We start from the raw sequence: 22,203 nt of genomic DNA, 5'->3' as shown, positions 1-22,203 counted from the left end.
TAAGACTGTGTAAAAGCTATTTCTTGGACAAAGGACTACTCAGCTATTGGAAATGAAGTTCCAAACATCACTCTTGCACCAGACAATTCCAATCAAAGCTGGATTTCCACTATGAAGAAGCCCGGACAGTCTCTGTTTACTCTCATACCATCTTTGTTTCACTGATGTCAAGGGAACTGGAAACAGAAAAAAAACGCAAAAGTACAAGAAAACTTTTCTTAACTGCTTTCTTTCTTCTTTGTCTTTTACAAACTAATTCAGTTTTATGTGGTCAAGATTAGATTTAGTTCTTTAGTAGAATAAGATGGAATAGGGGCCAGGTGTGGTGGAACATGCCTGTAATCTTCAGTACTTATGAGGCTGAGACAGAAGGATTCCTATGAGTTCAAGGCCCTGCTGAGCTATAGAGTGAGAACTAGGACAGCAAGGGGCTACATAGCAAAGACTCTGCCTCAAATACCAAAAACAAAACAAAAACCCCCAAACTATGGAATTGCTGGGAATTTACATAAAATAAAATTCAACTCAGTTTAGAGGTAATTACGGTTCTGAGTAAAAAGAGAAGAATTCATTAGGAAGAGCCTTTCTGAGTAAATACAGTGTTACTGCCATGTGAATGCCACAGTTTATATCAGTATCAGAATTCAGAGAGAATAAAAGTCTATTTAGAGTGAAAATAGATACACTCATGTGGCCAACTCTCTCCTTTCTATGACAATATTGGATAGCTCGTCTGCTAAGTGCCTCTCAATCATAACAGTCCTGATACTGCAATTTCACGGCATTAGGTTATCTACTGATTTAGCTCTCATTGCTAATGCAGTTCCCCTTACAAGGTGACGTGTGCAAGTCAAGATTTGGTAGTAAGTTTCAGCATCAGCTAAAGTCCATTTAGTACACCCTTAATGAGCATACTCCTTGTACACACCGTATTCATTAACATAGATAGTACACTACTAACCCTTATGACCCTACAGTGATGCTAGCAAAGAAGTAGGACAATGTCACAGTGAATCTGGATAAGAATCCTGGATATTTAGAATGGTACCACTTCTAACTAAAGCAGATGATTATTTTTGAAAACTTTGTTTCAAAAGTAGCCTGGCTAGAAGTCTCATGACTTTCATGGCTCTGGCTAGGCCAATTAGAGGAGAGACCAGCAGAGAAGATTGTGCTGATGTGGTCCTAGGACCGGAAGCACTCTATTCACAGTATCAATACAGTAAAAACCTATTAGAAATGAGTGAAAACAGAGGGGAACCCCCCAAACATGCCTAACACCTCCACATGAATACAGCAACCTCTACCCCATTCAAGATGTTGGTGGCTGACCTTGGATGGAGTGCTGATAAGTGCTCTGAAGTTTCTCTTTATAGAAATTACTGCACTTGAACTTTATAATTTGGTAATAGTTAAAAGCTCTATTTTTTCACATATAACCTAAAAAGCTAACAATGCAAAAAACAACTTTTCAGCATACAACTTAACTTTTCAAAAGTAGGGTAGACTAAAATATTTTTGGTTGGCTTAAAAAAAAATCCATCTAAAGCAGCATCTTCTGTACTTCCTGGCTACCTGCCTGTTCAGTAATGACCATGTCTGTCCACTGAAAGCCTCTAATACAGCTAAAATGTTTTCTGAGAACTTCAACTCTGTTTTTATGCCACAGAGCACAGTAATCCCTAAGGTAGCTCTAGGAGACAGTTTTTACTCTATCATGCTGTTGCCCAACTAAGTAGCAAGAAGCTTGCCTATGATTATCAGAGATAAGGGACTACTCTCCAGTGCTGCTTTTAAGGGCAGGCTCTTCAACTGGAGCACCAGAAGACTCCTTTAAAAGACGAATTTCTATACTTTGTCAGAAGAGAAAACCTTTCTCTAGTGATACAGTATATACAATTCTCAGATTGCTTAAAGCTACCCTTTGCATTCCAGTTTTTTACCATCAAAAATGTACTTTTTCCCACCTTTCCATACCACAAGGTGCTCACAAGGAAGGAGCACAAACTTCACATCTTCATAAATGGCTCACTAGTGCAGGCAGGACCAGTCCCTCTCCCAAATCTCTTAGCATTGTCCACATCCCTGTACCAAAACAATTACTTAAACCATTACACATTTAAATATTCTTTAAAAATCACTCGAGAAGCTAAAGACTTCTATTTGCACTGTAGACTTCAGGCATCTTTTTGCCTGTATTGTTTAACATTCCTACTCTTCTTTCTGCATTTAAGACAGGGCATATAAAGCTCTATGTGTTTGGTAAATTCTTTCAGAGCTGGATTAAGAATCTCAGAAAAACTCAAAATCACTAAGAAAGTCCCTTGAACTTGTACAAAATCTTAGGAATGATTATGTAACCACACCTGATAAAAATTGATCCCTTGATCATTTATTGCAACATGATTGTGCAAGATAGTTTCTTGTAAGTGAAGTGCCCTGTAGTGTACTATTAAAAAAAAAAATCAAAGCTCTCAGAGTCACCAGCAATTTGCTAATTGGTTGATGAATTATATATAGATTTGCACAACCAAGACATAGATTTAAGTGAAGTTCTTCACTGGACTGAAAATATAAAGTACAAAACACGTAGAAGGAAATGAAACTGTGGTGCAATAAGAACAACAATGTTGAATCTCTCTTCAACTACAATATTGCAGAAAAAAACCTGTTTAAAAACTTCATATAAAAGTTATCAAATGTGGAGACCTGTGGATTTAAAAATACAATCCAGGCTCATTTCACTGGAAAGTGACATTTTTGATGTACAATATTGCTGTTATATGAAACTAGGAGCTGAAGAGGATGAAATTTTGGTAGTCAGCCTAACAGGATAACTCACATAACCAGGAACATTTTTGTAACAACCATGGATGTATGCAAGTGTCAGAGCTTACAAACACCAATCAGAAAACTGCAGCTCAGCTCTGTGCTGTCTAGTATTTGCAAAGCATAAACACTTCCTTCCCTGCTTCTCCTTTTCAAGCTCCCAGATATAGAAGTGCCCACTGGAAATGCTCGGCTGCTCACTTTACTTCTACCTGCCTAACGTGCTTCAGGTGATACTGCTCGCTAGAATACTGCTCCAAGGTAGCTGATTGCATGAAACAACTAGGCAAAGTATTAGATGTCTTCTCAGAGCAAAGACAGCTTAACCTTTTAGAATAATGAGAATCACCAGCATTCTTTTTTTTTTTTCCCCTAAAATATGGATATGCATGCTCTGGCAGGGAAGAGGAAGGAAAGACTCCCCTTTCTCACCGTTGTGACTACCTTTCCCACTTCTGATAGGCTGCTTCAGTTGGCCAAAGCTCCTGTTGCTTTTTTTTTTTTTTTTTTAGATCTAGGATTTCACCCACCAAGATGATATGGACCTAAGTACAGTGTTCAATCATGACTGGTAGATAAATGACCATTCACTGATCAGTTTTGTTAAAAACATTGTTTTCTTATAAAGTTAACAAACCAAGGCTGTTGATCCCTGAATTAGAAGCTGATTTGCTTGATTATTTTCCAAAGTGTGAGGTGGGAAAGAGGAGAAATGCCTTAATGCTTTCTGCACGTGGATCCTCTAATTTGGCAACACCATGGGAACATCTTCTAGGCGAGCGATGTGGCATTTTGTGAATCTAAGTACCAGCCTCTGGTCCTGATATGGGCTGGTTACGACCCAAAGGGGAGGAGGGTCTGCCCCCTCCCCCTCAGTATTTCAATCTGGCCCAGTAGTAGACACTGAGCCCTGGGCACATTCCCCAGGGGCAACTGTTTCTTCCTGCGAAGGTGACCCTTCTTCAGCTTGCCGAGATGTGACAGTTGTTTCAGGAGAAATGCTATGAGGCCCTTCCAGGGGTATACAGCCAGGGTGGTTTTTTCGAAAGTGCTGATTCAAGATGGCCTGGAAGGGGAAACTTTTGCCACAAACATGACAGTGAAAAGGCTTGTTGCCTGTGTGCTTGCGGATGTGATATTCCAGCTGATCTTTCCGGGTATACTTTTTGCCACACATTCGGCAGACAAATGGTGTAATTCCCATATGCAGGCGCATGTGGCGGTCCAGACTTCCCTTTTGGTTGAAAGATTTGGCACAGTAGATGCAGGTGAGACGGGGGTTATACCGGAACCACCGCTCAGATACTTCCTGTTCTCGGAGATACTCCACATAGCCGCTTACTCCCATCATTGCTGACTCTTCTACCTGTGTCAGAAGAAGAAAGTTAGTGAATATTACATAGCATTAAGCATATATGTTAAAAGCAACCCAATCTACCAACACCTATTACTAGGATGTTACTTTTGTGTGTCTGTCTGTGTGACGTAAGGACTAGAAGGGAGGACCTTGTGCAAACCAGGCCAATGCTCTATCCCTTAGCTACATTCCTACCCATGTACACTTACTTGTAATGGGGAGCCCAGAGGGAAGTTCAGTACTATCAACAAGCAAATATATTAACATAAAAATGCAAGAAGAATCCTGGGAGTATCATTCCATCACTGTAAAAAGAGCAACACAGGGGCTAGAGATGGCTCAGTGGTTGGGAGCACTGACTGCTCTTCCAGAGGACCAGAGTTCAATTCCCAGCAACCACATGGCAGCTCACAACTGTCTGTAACTCCAAGATCTGACACCCTCACACAGACATACATGCAGGCAGAACACCAATGCAAATAAGATGAAAATAAATAAATTTTAAGAAAAAAAATAAAAAAAGAGCAACACAAAGTTCTGGCTGATGAACTGGATGTTTTATTAAGCCTCTGCTACACTTGAGAGATAGAAACATCAGGATTAGGAGTTCAAGAAATCTTTGGCTACGTAGGGAGTTGAGGACCAGCATGGACTAATGAGACATGTCTCAAAAAACTAAAACCAAAAGTCAAACTGAAAACTTCTTATTTAGTACTATTTTACAGCAACAGGAAAATATGAGCCCACAATGCCATCCCTTGATTCTATCCTTACAACTATATTCTAGACAATCAACTACAGAGTATATACAACTTTCTGTGATAGAAAGGTTCTATAATTTGAACTCAATGTAGTAACCACATGGCTATTAGCATTTGTCATATGCCTAATGCAACTGAGGAAATATTTCAATTTCAATTGCTTTTAACTAATTAAAACAAAAATTCAAATGTGGCTTGTATCTACTATAGATGAAAGTTTGGAGTATATAAAGGCAAATATAATAAAATTTCCTTTATGACACTTTATTACCATGTTAACCAGCAGTTAGCTAGCTTTATAACAAATATATACAATTTGTAGGCAATAATGTAATATATCAGCACATCATTATCACGCTAAAAACTAAAAAAAAATTTCTTTACATTTTTTTATTATTTTGTGTATGGGTGTTCTGCCTGCATGTATGTTTACGCATCATGTGTGCCTGTTGCTCTTGGAGACCAGAATTGGGTGCCAGGTCCCCTAGAACTAAAGTTACAAAGAGTTTTGAGTCCCTTGTGGATAGTACGTATTGAACCTGAGTCCTCTGGAAGAGCAGCCAGTGCTCTTAACCACTGAGTTATCTCTCCAGCTCCCTAAAAACTAAAAAGTTGTAAATGACTTCAGAGTAAATTGGCTGAAGACATGGATGGGGTCTTCTCACCCGAAAGCTGGAAGGATAAGAATATATTCTTTTAAACAAGTAACTTACCAAGTTTTGGACTGGGGTCTAGAAAAATGGCTTAGTTGTTAAGAGTGTGCATAGCTCTTGCAGAGGACCAGAGTTTGGTTCCTAGCACCCATGTCTGGTTGCTTACAATTGCCTGTAGCTCCAGATCCAGGGGGATCTGATGCTTTTGGTTTCTGCAGGCATTTGCAGAAACCAAAAATTTGCAATAGCCTGTGCTCCACCTGCCATAGAAACACGCATAATTTGAAAAAGTAATAAAGCTGGGTATGGTGGTGCATGTCTTTAATTCCAAAACTTGAGAGGCAGAGGCCGGTAGAGCTCTTGAGTTCCAGGCCAGCTAGGTCTACACAGTGAGTTTGAGGCCAGCCAGGACTACATAGTCAAACTCTGCCTAAAACAAACAAACAAACAAACAAACAAACAAACAAACAAATAAATAATAAATTTAAAAGTATGTTTTAGAGTGATAAACACTTTTGGCTCAAAATTCTATGCTAAATATCACTATTCAGAAATTAATAATTTTTCAGGGAGGGGCTACTGACTACTAAAGTCATTACAGTCATTTTTTTAAAAAATAAAATTATGTAGCAAACAATTACAATTTTTAACAGAAGTCAAGGTACTAATGCAAAGAAAATAAAATATTGGACTAACTAGAGAAAGATTCACCTAGTTAACAATTCCATATGTTTTACTTTCTAAAACAATCTTTTGTCTCTTTCTCATGTGCTAGCCTGACAGGGCTTCTCAGTATTTCCAAAGGAGGCAGCTCCTCAGCAGACCTGGAAACCAGTATGTAAACTCAAGGGTTGAACTGTATACTGAGGGTTATGGTGTTTTTAGACAGGGTCTCACTATGATGCCCAGGCTGGTCTTAAATTTTTGGCAATCTTCCTGCCTCAACTTCCCCAGTGAGGAGTACAGACTATGATCTACAGCATTTAGCTTTCGATTTGTTTCACACAGAATTTTAATTCATTTCCCTAGGTCATCAAAACAGAACTCACAGAAAGAATAAGGAAGTATCTTATCAGTAAATCCTAAGTGAACAAGGACAAAACACAGAGTAATTTCCCAGAGGCTCAATTTTTCCATTCATAAAAAGGTCATTGCATGGTGTGGTGGTTTGGACTGTTATTCCTGTTTGTCCTTGAATGTAGCTAAGGGAGATATCTGATTCCAGCGCTAAAAGGAGAAGAAATGGATGGACCGGTGGGGAGGAAGCCTTTCCTGAGGTTGTTCTCCAAATACCTCTAACGTATATGCAAATACTGATCAGTCCACACTGTTAGCAATTCTTAGGGAAAAATCAATTGGGAAAGCTATGAAAGCACACATGATTTTCATAACAGAAGACAGCTGATATATAACAATCCAAATAACACCAAATGCTCCCTGGGATCTGGCTTCCTCTGAAGGAATTCCTTGACCCCTTCAGGTAGTGGCTTTGCATAACCAGCTGAGTTCTTATGATAATTTTCTACAGCCCGTAGCAGTACAGTGTTCCAACTTTATAATATTCTCATGAGACTAAAAATTGCTAACAGTACCTTGAGATATATTTTTAAGAATCTTGAATGGATATGATGGCTCACACTTGTAATCTTTCATTCCAGCACTGAGGTTGACACAGGAGGATTACCAGAAGTTCAAGGTCAGTCAGGGCTACAAGTGAGACTTTGTCTCAAAAAACAAAACCTTATTTTATCAACAGAGTCTCAATGTATTGCCCAGGCTAGCCTCAAATATCCCTAGCTCAGGATATCTTCCTGTTTAGTCTCCTGTGTGCCTGGTATTATATCATCAAACTCAGGTATTTTGTAAAAATTTGAATGCATAATATCATGTAAGAGTTAAGAGTGCCCTGGGTTCAAATCTGAGTTCCATTAACTATCCTTAGTTTTCTCAATCATTTCCTTCAGAGGTTGTGTGAAAGAACTAACACACTTGAGCACTTTAGTTCAATAACTGTGATATTTAAACATTACAAACTCATGTATTTGTATGTATATATTAAGTATTTTAACTCGTATGTATGTACACGTACATATATTTTGCATCCAGTTTCCTTTCTGTCCTCAGGTAGCAAGTCAACTTCAAATTTATTTTATTTATAATCATGAGGATATAATTTCCTAAAAAGAACTTCTTAACTTTGAATAAAATCACAACACACCAGTATGATGAATAAAATCATCACACACAGAAAATGATGCATTTTAATAACCACTGAACTAGGATTACAAAAACCATGCACTATGACTAATCTCATTTAAAACGATCACAGTAAAGTTGCAACTGAAGAGCAAATAACAAAGGAAGCATTATAACTTCGGTAGTTTTTTGCTTTGAACTTTGACAGAGGAGGAGGGCTAACAAGTTGGCTCAGTGGGTGAAAACACTAGATGAAATGTCAGACAACTAGGGCCTTTAATCCCAGCACTCAGGAGTTCAAGGTCAGCCTGTTCTACACAGTGAGTTCCAGGACAGCCAGGTCTATGTGGAGAGACTGTCTCAAAACAACAGCACCCTCCCCAAAAAAGTCCGACAACATGAATTCTATCCTCGGGATCCACTTGGTGGATAGAGAGAACTGATTTCTGCAAGTTGTCCTCTGACCCTCCAGCAGCTATGGCTGCTGCTGCTGCTGCTATGTGCACACAAATGTGTGCAACCCCATACACAAATGTAATTTTTAAAAATAATAAAGAAATGAAGGAAGGCCATAAAAATGGTGCCTCGTGGTTTTCTCTGTCTCACTCAGCAATTTCCTATAATATATACATATAGGGATATTCTGCATTGCCAAATATCCATGAATTCAATCAGTACTTGTTTCAAAAATCATTTTAAGAATTAATTATTCCACCAAGCATGGTGGAACATGTCTTTTATCCCAGCATTTGGGAGGCAGAAGTAGGGGGGATCTCTGAGTTCAAGACCAGTCTAGTCTACAGAGTGAGTTCTAGGACAGCCAGGGCTATACAGAGAAACCCAGTCTCGGAAAACCAAACAACAAATCCATATAAATGAATGATTTCTTTTACCTTTTTTGTTTGTTTGTTTTTGTTTTGTTTTGGAGACAGGGTTTCTCTGTGTAGCTTTGCGCCTTTTCCTGGAACTCACTTGGTAGCCCAGGCTGGCCTCGAACTCACAGAGATCCGCCTGGCTCTGCCTCCCGAGTGCTGGGATTCAAGGCGTGCACCACCACCGCCCGGCGATTTCTTTTACTTTTTATTTCTCAGTTTGATACATAGTATTACTTTACAGCTTAGGTTGACTTAGAACTTCTATATAGCCCAGACCAGCTTCAAACTCAAAGTGATCCTCCTGACTTAGTTTCCCAAGTGCTGGGATAATAGGGGTGAATTACCACCCCTGAAAATTTCTGTACTTTTTTCTTGGTTTTTCTTTTTCTTTTTTTTCTTTTTTGGTTTTTTGAGACAGGGTTTCTCTGTGTACTTTTGCGCCTTTCCTGGAACTCACTCTGTAGTCCAGGCTGGCCTCGAACTCACAGAGATCCGCCTGGCTCTGCCTCCCGAGTGCTGGGATTAAAGGCGTGCGCCACCACCGCCCGGCTTTCTTAGTTTTTCAAGACAAGGTTTCTCTGCATAGACCAGGCTGGCCTCAAACTCAGAGATCTAAGTGTGCTACCACTGCCTGGCTAAGTATCCCATGTACTTGACATGGACTTCAAAGTTTCCCATCATTTTAATCTTTAATTGCTAACAGATACTCAAAAACTGAAAAGGAACCAAAAATCACTAATGTTATTTAAAGCTCTTCAAAGCTGGGAATTTTAGCTTTTTCCTTTAACCAATTTCACAAGCAACTAAATAACCCCGGTTAGTAGCTATAACCTTTATAGTTTGTGATATTTGCAATGACAAAATCAACATTAGTATTCATAGAAGTAAAAGTGACAAGACAATGTCAAAGATATAACTAAGGTTAGAAAGTCTCTGCTCTCAAGCAGACTTCAATTTGACAAGAACCACAAAATCAAACAAACAGGAAAGGAATAATTTATATGAATTAGTAGAGAATCAGGAAAAGGTAAGAGGCTGGGGATTTTCTTCATTGTAGAGTGCTTGCCTTCCATTAAAAAAAAAAAGAAAGAAAAAAGAAAAATAATGCATGTGAAATGCTATAATAGTGGTTTAAGAAAAAAAAAAAGATCAAAGAACACTGGACTAATTAGGGTAAGGAGAATGTGGAAGTGGGGCTTTCAGTGGACTCAGAAGGAGGAGGAATCTCAGAATCAAGACACAGAGAAAGAATCTGACAGGGTTATAGCAGCACTGAGAAGTCTACATGTCAAAACAGTCAGTCAATTCTGATGAGTAACAGCTGAGCTGGGAAGATTGTAACTTACATAGAAAATTAGTCCAAACATTTTTAACTTTCTTTCTTTTTTTTTTTTTTGGTTTTTCAAGACAGGGTTTCTCTGTGTAGCTTTGTGCCTCTCCTGGAACTCACTTGGTAGCCCAGGCTGGCCTCGAACTCACAGAGATCCGCCTGGCTCTGCCTCCCGAGTGCTGGGATTAAAGGCGTGCGCCACCACCGCCTGGCCATTTTTAACTTTCTAGTGGTAGAAAAAAAGTAAATGTTTTTTAGAAGTAACTTTGGCAATCTGTTCCAGATTCACCCTTTATAGTCAGGAAGTCTAGTCTATCAACCAGTTAAAAATCTTTTATTGCATATATTTATTCGTATGTGTACTATGTGTATACAAGTCAGAAGACAACTTGTGGAGTCTGTTTTCTCCTTCCATCATGTGGGTGCTGGGGATGGAACTCTGGTCGTCAGGACTGGCACCAAGGGCTTTTACCAGCTGACCCATCTTGCTGGCCCCAGTTTTTGTTTTGGTTTGTTTTTATAAGGGTTGTAGATCAAATCCAGGGCCTAATACATGTTAGGCAAAACTTTTGTTTTCTTCTTTTTTTGAAGTGCTAGGCATTGAGCCTAGGTTTCATGTCTTCAAGGCAGGCACTTCTACCACTGAACTACAGCTCCAGTATTTTCTTTTTATTTTTTTCCCGAGACAGGGTTTGTCTGTGTAGCCCTGGCTGTCTTGGAATTCATTCTGTAGACCAGACTGTCCTGGAACTCACAGGGATCTGACTGCCTCTGCCTCCTGAGCTCTGGGATTAAAGACGTGAGCCACCACTGCCCAGTTGCTCCAGTATTTTCTTGTATTGATTGACTGATTTTGAGACAGCATTCTCTGTGAGCCCTGGCTGTCCTGGAACTCACAGAGATCCACCTGCCTCTTCCTCCCAAGTGCTGGGATTAAAGATGTGAGCCACCACTGCCCGGTTGTTCCAGTATTTTCTTGTATTGATTGACTGACTTTGAGAAAGGGTTTCTCTGTGAGCTCTGGCTGTTGGAACTCACAGAGATCCGCTTGCCTCTGCCTCCCGAGTGCTGGGATTAAAGATGTGCACCACCACTGCCCAATTGCTCCAGTATTTTCAATGCATCAGTTTTCTTTTTCTTTTCTCTTTTTTGCTCATAATAATGTAAGTTGGCCAGAAAGATATCTCATCATGTAAAGGTACCTGCCTGACAACCTAAGCTGATTCCCAGTAGTCTACATGATGAAAGAAAAGAGCCAGCTCCTACAAGCTGTCCTCCGATAGCCACATTCTTTATGAAATGCAAATGTGCACACCCACCACACACACACAAAAGCAAATAAATGCATTAAAACCACAAATCTTTGCCCTGCTTTGGTCTTCTGTGGGCCCAGGAAAATAACTAGTAAATGAACTTACCATAAAACATTTTCTTATATATTGTGTAGATATATCTTATCCTTTGAATCTTCTAGACAGTACTTTTTTTTTTTTTAAGTATTACATTTATTAGGAAGAGATGGCTTGGTGGTTAACAGTATTTGCTGTTCTTCCAGGGGACCAGAGTTCAGTTCTCAATACCTACATCAGACAGACTTCTGACACCACCCCACCCGCCCCCCAATAAAAATTTTTTAAAAAAATCATAAAATTACATTTATTTATAGTGAGAAGGGGAAGAGGGTGAGAGGAGTGTGGGGGGGGGGGAGGAGAGAGAGAGAGGATGGAGATCAGAGGACAGTGCACATCAATCAGTTTTGTCCCTTCATTCACCGTGCGGTCCCAGGTTGTCAGGCTTGGCAGTAGGTGCCCTTACCTGAAGAGCCACCACACCAGCCTTAGATAATATTATTTATATTCTATTGCTTTATAGACTGTATCTTCTGCTTTAGCCAGGTAAACACCCTTATATAATTCCAATATGATCTCTATCCTAATTACAATGAAAAACTACATAGAGGCCAGGCATGGTGCTGTATTCTTGTAATTCCAGCCTTTAAAGTCTGACAGAGTGGTGCATAATAGTAGCCCCAGTTACTTGGAGACACTAAGGCAGGCAGATTTTAATCCAAAGAGTTTAAGAACAGCCTGGGCAACAAAGTCTCCTATCTCAAAATAGGGAAGGATGGAGCTAGAGGTATGGCTCAGTAGTTAAAAGCATTTGTTGCTCTTCTAGAGGACCTGAGTTCTCTTCCTAGTGCCCACAACATCTTGAACTCCTGGAGTTGTCTTAGGGTTACTATTGCTGTGACGAAAAACTATGGCCAAGGCAATGTATACAATAAAGCATTTAACTGGGGGCTTGCTTACAATTTCTGAGGAGTAGTCCATGATCATCCTTGTTGGGATTGTAGCAGACATGGTGCTGGAGTAGTAGCTGAGCATTCACATCTGATCCAACCCCCAGGAAGGAGGCAAAGAGCCAGATGGCCTGGTGTGGGCTTTTGAAACCTCAAAGCCCACCCTCAGCAATGCACCTCCTCCAACAAGGCCACACCTCCTAATCCTTCCACAGCTAGGAACCAAGCATTCAATTATATTAGCCTATGGGGGCCATTCTCATTCAAACCACTGCAAGCACCAAGGCCCTCTTCTGGCCTCCATAGGCATTTGTACTCATGTGTACTAAAACTACACATAGACACAGCTAGTTAAAAATAAATCTTTTTTTTTTTTTTTTTTTTGCCGGGCGGTGGTGGCGCACGCCTTTAATCCCAGCACTCTGGAGGCAGAGCCAGGTGGATCTCTGTGAGTTCGAGGCCAGTCTGGGCTACCAAGTGAGTTCCAGGAAAGGCGCAAAGCTACACAGAGAAACCCTGTCTCGAAACAAAACAAAACAAAACAAAAATCTTTTTTTTTTTTTTTTTTTTAAAAGGAAGAGGAAGAAAAGGGAAGGAAGATGGAAACCATTTAAAATCTGCTTAGAAGAAAAAATAAATCCACAGCTGGGAGACGGCTCAGTCAGTAAAGTACTTACATGCCATGCAAACATTAGGACTGAGTTCATCCTCAGAAGCCATGTAAAAAAGCTGGGTGTGGCTCCATGAGTTTTTAATTCCAGCACTGGGAATGCAGAGACAAATGCCAGCCAGCCTAGCAGAGCCTTTGAGACTGAGGCCAGGTAGAGACCCTTTCTCAATAAAAATCACAGTAAAAGGCACAACATCTGAGGTTTGCTTCTAACCTCCATATATCCATGTGCACCACCCTCTGCATGACACGAATACACAAATCGGTTTAACTGTACTTGCACTATGTGGACATTAAGTCTAGTAAATGCCTGTAAGCACTTATATTCTTTTTGTGTGTTTGTACATTTAGTCTATAAAGCTGTTAAGATCTGCCCTAATCACTGCATCTATTGTATAATTAGTTACCTTTGTATGTTATTATACAAGATTTGAGAGATGGAGAGAAAAAGCATTCTAATTACTTTTCCTCTTAGCTCTTAACATTTTCTCTACCACTCAATTAAAACTAAAAAATACTGCAGTGTATTGGCATACATCTGTAATTCCAGCCCTAGGGAGGTAAAGTCAGGAGGATCATGTTTGAGGTTAGCCTAGGCTATGGAGATCCTGCCTCAAAACACTATCAACAGAAAAAAATCCAAAAAAATTTAGTGTGTAACAATATCTTACTGCTATTAGTATACCAATATACACAACAAATATCCAGTGGTTTAGATAATAAGAAATTGTAATAGAGCTTAAAAAAATAAGCTATTCAAATTTTTTTTTTTTTAAAGACAGGGTCTTACCATGTAGTCCTTGCTGGTCTGGAATTTGCTGAGAAGACCAGGCTGGCTTCTAAATGACAGATCTATCCACCTGCCTCTGCTCCCCAGTGCTGCCATTAAAGTCGTGCATTACTATTCCTGGCAAGTTAGGCAATCTTAACCTACTTATATTTCCTCTTTATGGGCTGAAGTGTTTCATTTATTGTGTTCTATGTGGTTTACAGCTTTGAAAAATCAATTCTCAATAATTAAGATCTGTAAAAAATAAACAAAAAATGTCAACCAGCCACTTTACTAGCTAAGGAGAGTTGGGAAGAATACAGAAGCCATCGTTGTCAGGAGTCTTTGTTTTTAAAGATGGGGTTTTACTCTACATCCATGACTGGCCTGGAACGCATTAAATAGCTCAGGCTGGCCCCAAATTTGCAGCAATTCTGCCTCTATTTCCCAAGTGCTGTGATTAGAGATGTGCACCACCACACCTAGCCTTTAGAACTTTAGCATGATGGAAGATTCAGGATGCAAATAAATAAAAAGATATATTCATACAAGAGAATAAACACACAGAAATGCATAAGCAATTTTCTTATATGCACACAAATAAATATTATATAGACTAACAACTATATACACATATATATTACCTACCTACCCCAAATCAAATTGTTTTTAATCCAAGTTCTAAATGACCCAAAGGTATAATGTTAAGGACTTTATCTTACTTTTAGATTTATAGGTATCTCTATAATCAGGAAAAAGTTCCACATTTAAAAAAAAAAAAAAGACGACTTTTTTTTTTGTGTGTGTAGGAGTGCCTTGCCTACATATATAAACATATATGAAACATGTGTGTGCCTGGTGTCTGCAGAGGTCAGAAGAGGGCACTAGATCCCCTGGAACTGGAGTTACAGACGGTTGTGCACTGGGAACCAAAGTAGGGTTTTCAGCAAGAGCAGTAAGTACTTTTAACTGCTGAGCCATTATTCTACCCCCACGGTTATTTTTTTTCTTTCTGCATCTCAAATTCTAATTCTAGCATGCTCACAAGCAAGATCAAGAAAAAACTAATATATATCAAATCCAGTATTTATTTAGGCCACTGTTGTTCGTCCTAATCTTTCTCATTCATTCTATTCTGTTCATTCAGTGACAAGTTCTTCAAGCAACACAGCAATCCTAAATCCAGAATTACATACCTGGGAGCTAAGTTGTTTAGGCTCATCCATTCTCCCAGGAGACTCACTTCTGGCTCTGTATCTTTCTGTCACGGAAACAACACTGCCGGAGGGACTAAATCTGTTGGAAAAGGAGCATACAGGGGACCAATAGACAAGCAGTGCCAAAGAACTTGAATGCTGTTTCTCCTCTATATCATAGCTGAGGAATGGGACTAAATCAAACAAATATTTTCAAAGTGACAAAGCAAACAGACCATAAGAGAAGGTGAAGCTAAAGCTACACACACACTTTCTACTCTAGTAAGTACTGAAAAGGGAGTAAAAACATACATGAGGGCTGGAGAGATGGCTCAGCCGTTAAGGCTAGGCTCACAACCAAAAACATACATGAAACCCAGTCTGTAGTTTTGTTTTGCTCTTGAGTCTTGCTATGAAGCCTTGAGTGGCCTGGTACTCACTACACAGGCAAAGCTCTAGGCTGTCCCTGAACTCATAGCAATCCTTCTGGTTCAACCTCCCAAGTGCTAGGATTCTAAGCATGCTCCATGCTGCCTGGTGATTTTGGTTCTCCATGTTAACTATTGGGGTTTTGGCTGTTCCATCTCTTATGGTAATCTACTCAGAGTTCGTAGAGACTAAAGCCTTTTTTTTGGGGGGGGGGCATTTAAGAAGGTAGTACTTCTGCTATAGTTCTAATCCAGGAGGACAACAGTTACCAACACTGGGGATGAATATGTATTCTGTGTTCAAGAATATTTATACTACTAAGGTCACATGATGGGAAATACTTAAATCAAGACCATCTACATGGCTAAAATCCTACAAAGTGTCTTCATGATCAGCTATAAACCAAAGAAATGAGTTAGTTGGTTTTAATTGCTCCCCGATCAATTTCACACTTATTTGCTTGTCCAGGAGAGGCATGAGTGTGCCAGCATGTGTGTCAGACGACAACTTATCAGAGTCACTCTTTCCTTCTACCACGTGGGGCCCACGGCCTGAACTCAGATGGTCAGGCTTGGCTCTAAGCGCCTTTACCCATTTCAATCTATTTCAAGCGGGAAAGAGAATAAGCCAGCCTGTGTAATCTAGGGCCTGGGAGCCTAAGGTAGGAAGAATGCATGAGTTTGTGGCTAGCCTAGGCTACTTAGTAAGCTAAAGACCATTTTGAACTACGGAGTGAGACCCTGTCTCAAAAAAAAATCCAAACATGAGCCAGGCAGTGGTGGTACACTCCTTTAATTCCAGTATTCGGGAGGCAGAGGCAGGCAGGTATCTGTGAATTCCAGGACAGCCTGGTCTAGAGTGAGTTCCAGTACAGTCAGGGATACACAGAGAAACCGTGTCTCAAAAACAAAACAAAACACAACCACTACCACTACCACCACCACCAAAATGCAAACTTGGTGGCTCATGGCAGTAATCCCAGCACTCAGGAGGCTGAGGCAGGAGGACTTCCCTGCGTTCTAGAACAGCCTGGGCTACAGAAACCTTTTTTCAATAAACAAATAAGTGAAAATAAAAAAAGAACATAAGATGTTACCAATCTAAACTAGTAACGCTTTTCTTTCAGTTGACTAGATGAAAGATAGTGCTATTTCCATCAAAAGGAAATGTTCTAACAGATTTGGCATATAAGGAAGAAAAGTGAAGACCATAGGCCATGGCCATACTGGTGAGGACACTCTCAGGCCTCGGAGAGTAGCAGCTTCAAGGGAAACATCACTAGGTGAGGAGACACTTGAAAAACATTCAAAAAGCTTTTCTCTAGAATTACTGTACTATATTTACTCTAATTTGAAAAAAGAACAATTACTGATGGTACCAGACTGTCTCTAATTTGGTAGGTAAGGGCAGAGAGAAATAATACACAGTGCTATAAGGAAAGTAAAACTTCCCAAGGTTACCTACCTGTGTGGTGTTATAGTGAGAAAGGGCAATGTTACCAGACACCTTCTGACAATCAGCTCTTTGCCTAGAATCCAGAGAGGGCCCTGGCAATAACTGATCCTAAAGTGGCTGCAGATGCTATCTGATTCATGGAAGTGGCTGATTTTAGCATAGTTCTCGTAACATCGTGAATACTTCAGAACCTGGAGCTTCCTGCTTTGAAAAAATAATGCAAGTCTTTTGACATATTTCCAGTCTCCCAAAGTAAGTCGAATAGGAACATCAGGTAAGAAAAATGCTCTCTGTAACACAGAAGGCCCATTTAATGATGTTTACACAATAGCTTTAAATGGGAAAACAAAACTTACCTATCAACTTCACTGCTGGTTGGCCGAGCTACCTTGGCTCCCGAAGACGCTAAAGTGTAACTGTCTTGTCCTATAGAGCCCTGGCCTGTGGTGTCAATCACCATGGCTGTGACTTCCTCCGCACTACTCCCATCTTCTCCAGAAGGCTGGTTCTCTGGCCCAAGCCACTCTTCCAGATTTTCAGTTTTGATGTGGACTGCTCCAAGAACCCTAACTTCATCAGCACTCCGCGCCCCCTGGTCTGCTATTCCTGTTTCCACATACCACTGTCCTGCTCTGTTGATTCGAAGAATGGGCTCCCGGCTCTCTACATCAGAACTCTGTTCGATTATCTGAGGACTGGTAGACTCCTCAGGGGGGCTGAGCTCTCTGATATCCAGCACAGCACTGACCTGTCCTCTCCAGTTCCCCTTTGTAGCACTATGTCGTGGGCTAAGTGAGCGGTTTAGATTTGGTGTAACCCTGTGAGACTCTGGAGGTCTCTCTGGGAGCTTTGTCCTCGTCTGACTTAATTCTGCTTCCACTTCAGCCACATTAATTTTGAAATGAATGCCCTCTAGGATCTGTGTACATTTGTCTATAATATGTTGCATCTGCAGAAAGCTAGCGGCTGTTAGGTAGCTGATAATATCTGCTAGTTGCAGGCATATCCGCCCTGTGTAACAGAAAGAAAGGAGCTGTTCAAAAACAGTAGGGTTCTTGATGACAGAAATGGACACAGTACTCATTTCATTCAAGGACATGTGATCCCGGAAATAAGGAGAGCTGGCAGCCAGTACTACTTTGTGAGCCCGAAAAGCTTGTCCTTGCACATTGACCACAATATCACAGAGACGGCCTTGCATTCGTAGCTGGTTGAGATGGCTCAGAACAGAGTTGCTGAAGTCAGGGATCTCCAATTGTATGTTCCCACTTTTCTCCATGGTCATGCCTGAAAATACAGGCAGACATTCAACCCTGCTGAAAGAGCAAACCATATTCTTAGCACCAGTTTGACTCCCTTTGGGTTTTTTACTTCAAACATCCCTAAAAATGTAAAGTCTTCTGGTCAGGAGTGCCAGGTACACATATGTAATTTTAACACTTGGCCACCAAGGCAGGAGAATCATGAGTCTGGGCTACATAAGTGAGAACTTGTCTCAGAAAAAAAATGAAAATCTCCACGTATGAAGAGGCACCTTCCTTATGATGCTTGGATGTAGAAACAGACTTGCCAGCAGGTGTTTTGTTTTGTTAGGAACAAGCTCTCACTCCAATGCAGCCCTCAAACTTGTGTTGACCCTCCTGATGCCACCTCCTGAGTACTAGGATTAGTGTGAACTGCTAAGCCTGGCACGATGTTTTAGATTTCACAGTAAAATGCAATGAAAACAACAACAAAAAAGTGACTGCTAGACTGCTTAATATTCAAGCTACAACCATACTTTATTAATAAGCTATATGACATCGAGGTAGGAGTTCATCAAGGAGGGGTACCAAATACAAGGATTTCAGGTTGAATACAAATCCATTATCTTTTTCTAGAGGAAGTACATTTTAGAATAAAGTTAATTATATACAGGTTGATTATAATTTACATGTGGCACAGGTTATTTATGACTATAAAGTGACTAATTTTCTACACGAATCGTCAGTATTATCACTTTTTCTCAAGACAGGGTTTCTCTGTGTGGCTGTCCTGGAACTTGCTCTGTAGAGCAGGCTAGCCTGGAACTCAGAGAACTACTTGCCTCTGCCTCCCAAGTGCTGGGATTAAGCCACCACACCGGGCATTTGTTTGTTTGAGACAGGGTCTATGTAGCTCTGGCTATCCCTGGAAACTCACTACGGAGATCAGGCTGGTCTCTAACTCAGAGATCTGATTGCCTCTGCTCAGATTAAAGAATGCTGCTGGTGTTAGAGGCGTGTCACCACTACCATGCCAGGCTAGGCCAATATTTTGAAATGCTTACCAGCTGGAGCTCCCTCTTTTTGGATCCAAGACTCGGAGGTGAACTGTAGGTTAGGAAAAATTCCACAGCCCTTTCAGCATTCAATTAACATGCAGAGAACTTGGAGTCCAGTTTTCAGAGTTAGCAAAAACGAAATCTTTCTCTACCCAACAAAACTACTAAGTAAGTCTTTCTCTACCTACCAACTCGAGGTTGGGGACTCCAAAGATGCTACTTTGATTCAGGAAGTTGATTCCCCACAGCCGACAAGAATAAAGCTTAACATTTTACACTAAAAGATTGCAACTCCATCAAACAGTCTCAATTAGTTGAGGGTAGTTCAGATGTATCACAATGACTTTGGCTCACTGTCCATCCAATTTATCCCTAAACTTATGAGACTACACAACACACCAGGAAGTGGTCCTGACAAGCTCACGCTATCACCCCGCATTTACAACACACTTGAGTAAACAGGGAAGTGCAAACACTGCTTTCAAGAAGCAACTTTAACCAATCTGACCTTTTTCCAAAGCGTTATTGTTTGTTTTGAAACTTTTAATCCTTTAAGAGCCTCTGTCGATGCCATCACGAATTCAGATGTTTATTTTGGAGCCTACACCAGCGCCTTTTTGTTTGCTCTTCCCAGCAATTCCCCAGTGAGGAGGAAGCCCCTGGAGTAAAGTCTCTCTCTAGCGTCGGCACTGGAGGGGCGAGAGCTGTAAAAGGGAGAATCGGGAACGCGTGGGGTTGGCCAGTCAGGTACTGGAGCAGCTTCCGTGTGTGTCAGGGAGCATGGGCAAAGGGTGACCTGGCTAAGCGGGGAGATGGCACAGAACCCGGGAAAAGAGAGCAGAACGCGCGGCCGAAGAGCAGCCAGCGCACAGGTGAGGCGCGGGAGGGGGGGAAGGGGGCGGCGCCCCGGGACCCGGGACAGGGCGGCCGAGGCGGCCGCGGTGGGGGGTGTGTCTGGGTGTGTCCCCGCCGCGGGGTCCTGAGGGAGGGGCTCGCGAGGGGGCGGGCCCGCAAGCTCTGCAGCCCCGAGCCAAAGGGGGGGGGGGGAGGTCGCCGAGTGCTTGGAGGGGAGGTGGAGCCGGGCGGCTGAAGGCCCCAGGAGCTGGCTGCAGCCGAGACGCGGCCAAGGAGCGTCCGGTCTAGGCTAACGGGGCGGGGGTGCGGGGCCCGAGCCCAGTCAAGGAGCAGCACCTACCTCCGGGGGTGGAAATGGGCCGGAATGGGCCGGAACACCGTCCCGGAAGTGAAACCCCCCGCCCCCTCCTCCGGAGCGGGCGACGTGCCGGAAGGAAATCAGTCACCCTCACAGCGCCCCTCCCCCAGCGCTTTCCTTACGGGAGCCCCCTCCCCTCAGCCCTTACTCCTCCGGGAGGCGGAGGCCGGGCTGGACGTGCCGGCGGCGACTCCGCCCCCCAGGCGTTGTGGGGCGGGGCCAGCGGGAGAGCTTGAGGGCGGGCAGGAGGTGGGGCTGGAGGAGGGGTCTGAGGCGCGTGGGCGGGACCTAAGCGGACGCAGCGGAGGGCCGTGCGTCGTGACGTCACGGAGAGTTTATATACTGGCCGCAGCCGCCATATCGGTCTTTCGGCGCGTTGAGACACGATGTTGTCGGTATGTAGGGTTCTTGTGTCTGTGTGTTGTAGGCTCAGGCCTTATAGAATGGCGTTTTGCAGATGAGTCCACCGCAAACTGGCGGATTTTCGAGGACAGTAATGAGCTTGTAAGGCCCACAAGCTGGAAATTATCGGAACTTGGCGTTGCGTGCACGCGCGACCTAAAATGGTTTTGTAATTTTTTTTTTTCGGAAAGTCCATAGGAGACTCAGCACCCGTGTTCTCGCTATGATGAAGGCTATGTTGGTAGGGACAACTGACCTTGTTGATGAATACCAACGACTCTGATGGCGGAGCATGCTGAGTCACCGCGAGAGGCCTTTTGTAGTGGTTGTGATTTTTTTTTTTCTATTACGCGGTTAAAGCAGACCACTGTGCTGATTTTTAGAGCTCACCATGAGGTTGATGGCGTTCGTTAACAACCGCCTCAAAGTAGGCCCTTGTGCGTGGCCACTAACAAAGCCTCCAGTGGAGTCTTAGGTCTGTGGAAGAAATTTAAAGTGATACTGTTGGGATAGATGCATTCCACAGTGCCTCATTGAATACAGTTCTCATTTGTTAAAATTTTTCGGTTTTTTTTTTTGTGCGAGTAAAGCTGGTGTATTTAAAGACATCTAAATGAGCAAATTTTCTTTAGGAATGGTGCTGTGGACCTCTCAGGGCCTCTTGGTGGCATCACACAGACAGGTAAGAATCGATAAAGAACGGAAGATACCTTTAAACACGTTAAAGCCTATGATGGTATGAGAGTAGTGGACAGAAGGGATTTCTGAAAAACACTGTTCTGAGGCTTTAATTCGGGTGGAGGATGGTAAAAAGGCTGTGAAAGCGGGGGTCTCATTCTTAACATTTTTTTTCTAGTTCTGGGACAAAGATGGATGAAGAGTGAGGTAAGTACTGAAATGAGCCAATGAGAGGGTAGGTTGAATGAACCGTGCCACAATGATGACATTTTATTTGCTACTCTTGACAGTGGGATGACGATAACCTTAAACCACCATAATTGTAACTGAGGCATAAAGGCTGATGACTTACAGGGTCTCTGCAAACTAAACAGAATTTACATTAAGCTCTTTTACTTCCAGGACCTATGGAAGAAGCTGGATTAACTTTGGGTGTCCAGGGGTAAGAAACATTTTTCGTATATATGTCACATTGAAGAGAGTGATACCTATCTAATCTGTTATCCAAAAGGGAAGATTGGCAGATAAGCACAAGTTGAGGATCCCCAATGTGAGCTGATACAGAATGGGTGGGAGATAAGCAAAGCAGCCCATTGCTGTGGTCTCACGCTGTCTGAGGAGGTTCGTTATAAGAACTAGTTATCTCAGCCTGGTGGCGGCAGCTACACGTCTTTAATCCCCGTACTGGGGGGGAGGCAAAGCCAGGCAGATCTCTTGAGTTCGGGGCCAGCCTGGTCTACAGAGCGAGATCCAGGACAGGCACCAAAACCATGCAGAGAAATCCTGTCT

The 22,203-nt window shown here is 42.0% G+C and overlaps 2 protein-coding genes and 3 non-coding genes across 7 annotated transcripts; 3 read left to right on the top strand and 2 right to left on the bottom strand.

Annotated features, from left to right (window-relative positions):
* Positions 1 to 3,427: 3,427 nt before the first annotated feature.
* On the bottom strand, positions 3,428 to 20,599 carry Zbtb37 (zinc finger and BTB domain containing 37). 3 transcript variants are annotated; one of them, XM_059280334.1, is made up of 5 exons: positions 20,317 to 20,599; positions 19,630 to 19,825; positions 17,176 to 18,132; positions 14,936 to 15,035; positions 3,428 to 4,195 (listed from the first exon to the last, which is right to left on the bottom strand). In XM_059280334.1, exons 3-5 carry the CDS (start codon positions 18,102 to 18,104, stop codon positions 3,710 to 3,712), a joined length of 1,515 nt encoding a protein of 504 aa, XP_059136317.1. In that variant the 5' UTR covers positions 18,105 to 18,132; positions 19,630 to 19,825; positions 20,317 to 20,599; the 3' UTR covers positions 3,428 to 3,709. The 3 variants fall into 3 exon arrangements, with proteins under 3 accessions (XP_059136317.1, XP_059136319.1, XP_059136318.1); XM_059280336.1 differs by having other exon boundaries at positions 17,176 to 18,106; XM_059280335.1 differs by lacking the exon at positions 20,317 to 20,599 and having other exon boundaries at positions 19,630 to 20,063.
* LOC131924917 (basic salivary proline-rich protein 2-like) lies at positions 19,893 to 20,693 on the bottom strand. The gene is made up of 3 exons (XM_059280174.1): positions 20,678 to 20,693; positions 20,483 to 20,622; positions 19,893 to 20,312 (listed from the first exon to the last, which is right to left on the bottom strand). The coding sequence occupies exons 1-3, from the start codon at positions 20,691 to 20,693 to the stop codon at positions 19,893 to 19,895; spliced, it is 576 nt and encodes a 191-aa protein (XP_059136157.1).
* A 255-nt stretch (positions 20,694 to 20,948) lies between these two features.
* Positions 20,949 to 21,028, top strand: LOC131925874 (small nucleolar RNA SNORD74). The gene has a single exon (XR_009383374.1). It is a non-coding gene; the product is annotated as a small nucleolar RNA SNORD74 (small nucleolar RNA).
* A 433-nt stretch (positions 21,029 to 21,461) lies between these two features.
* Positions 21,462 to 21,523, top strand: LOC131925888 (small nucleolar RNA SNORD75). Its single transcript, XR_009383387.1, has one exon. It is a non-coding gene; the product is annotated as a small nucleolar RNA SNORD75 (small nucleolar RNA).
* Positions 21,524 to 21,666: 143 nt separating this feature from the next.
* On the top strand, positions 21,667 to 21,748 carry LOC131925932 (small nucleolar RNA SNORD24). Its single transcript, XR_009383421.1, has one exon. It is a non-coding gene; the product is annotated as a small nucleolar RNA SNORD24 (small nucleolar RNA).
* The last annotated feature ends 455 nt before the right edge of the window (positions 21,749 to 22,203 follow it).

The sequence above is a fragment of the Peromyscus eremicus genome, chromosome 15 (assembly GCF_949786415.1).
Source record: "Peromyscus eremicus chromosome 15, PerEre_H2_v1, whole genome shotgun sequence".
Classification (NCBI taxonomy): domain Eukaryota; kingdom Metazoa; phylum Chordata; class Mammalia; order Rodentia; family Cricetidae; genus Peromyscus; species Peromyscus eremicus.
The sequence above is the reverse complement of the archived record's forward strand: the minus strand, read 5'-3'. Positions and strand labels throughout refer to the sequence as shown.

Excerpts from the sequence above, each read along its gene's own strand:
- Zbtb37 (XM_059280334.1), bottom strand. The coding sequence starts at position 18,104 with ATGACCATGGAGAAAAGTGGGAACATACAATTGGAGATCCCTGACTTC. Across the intron at positions 15,036-17,175 it reads ACCAGCAGTGAAGTTGATAG|ATTTAGTCCCTCCGGCAGTG; the intron begins GTAAGTTTTGTT and ends CTTTTCCAACAG. Across the intron at positions 4,196-14,935 it reads CTAAACAACTTAGCTCCCAG|GTAGAAGAGTCAGCAATGAT; the intron begins GTATGTAATTCT and ends CTTCTGACACAG.
- LOC131924917 (XM_059280174.1), bottom strand. Across the intron at positions 20,313-20,482 it reads GGCCTCCGCCTCCCGGAGGA|GTGCTGCTCCTTGACTGGGC; the intron begins GTAAGGGCTGAG and ends CCCCGGAGGTAG.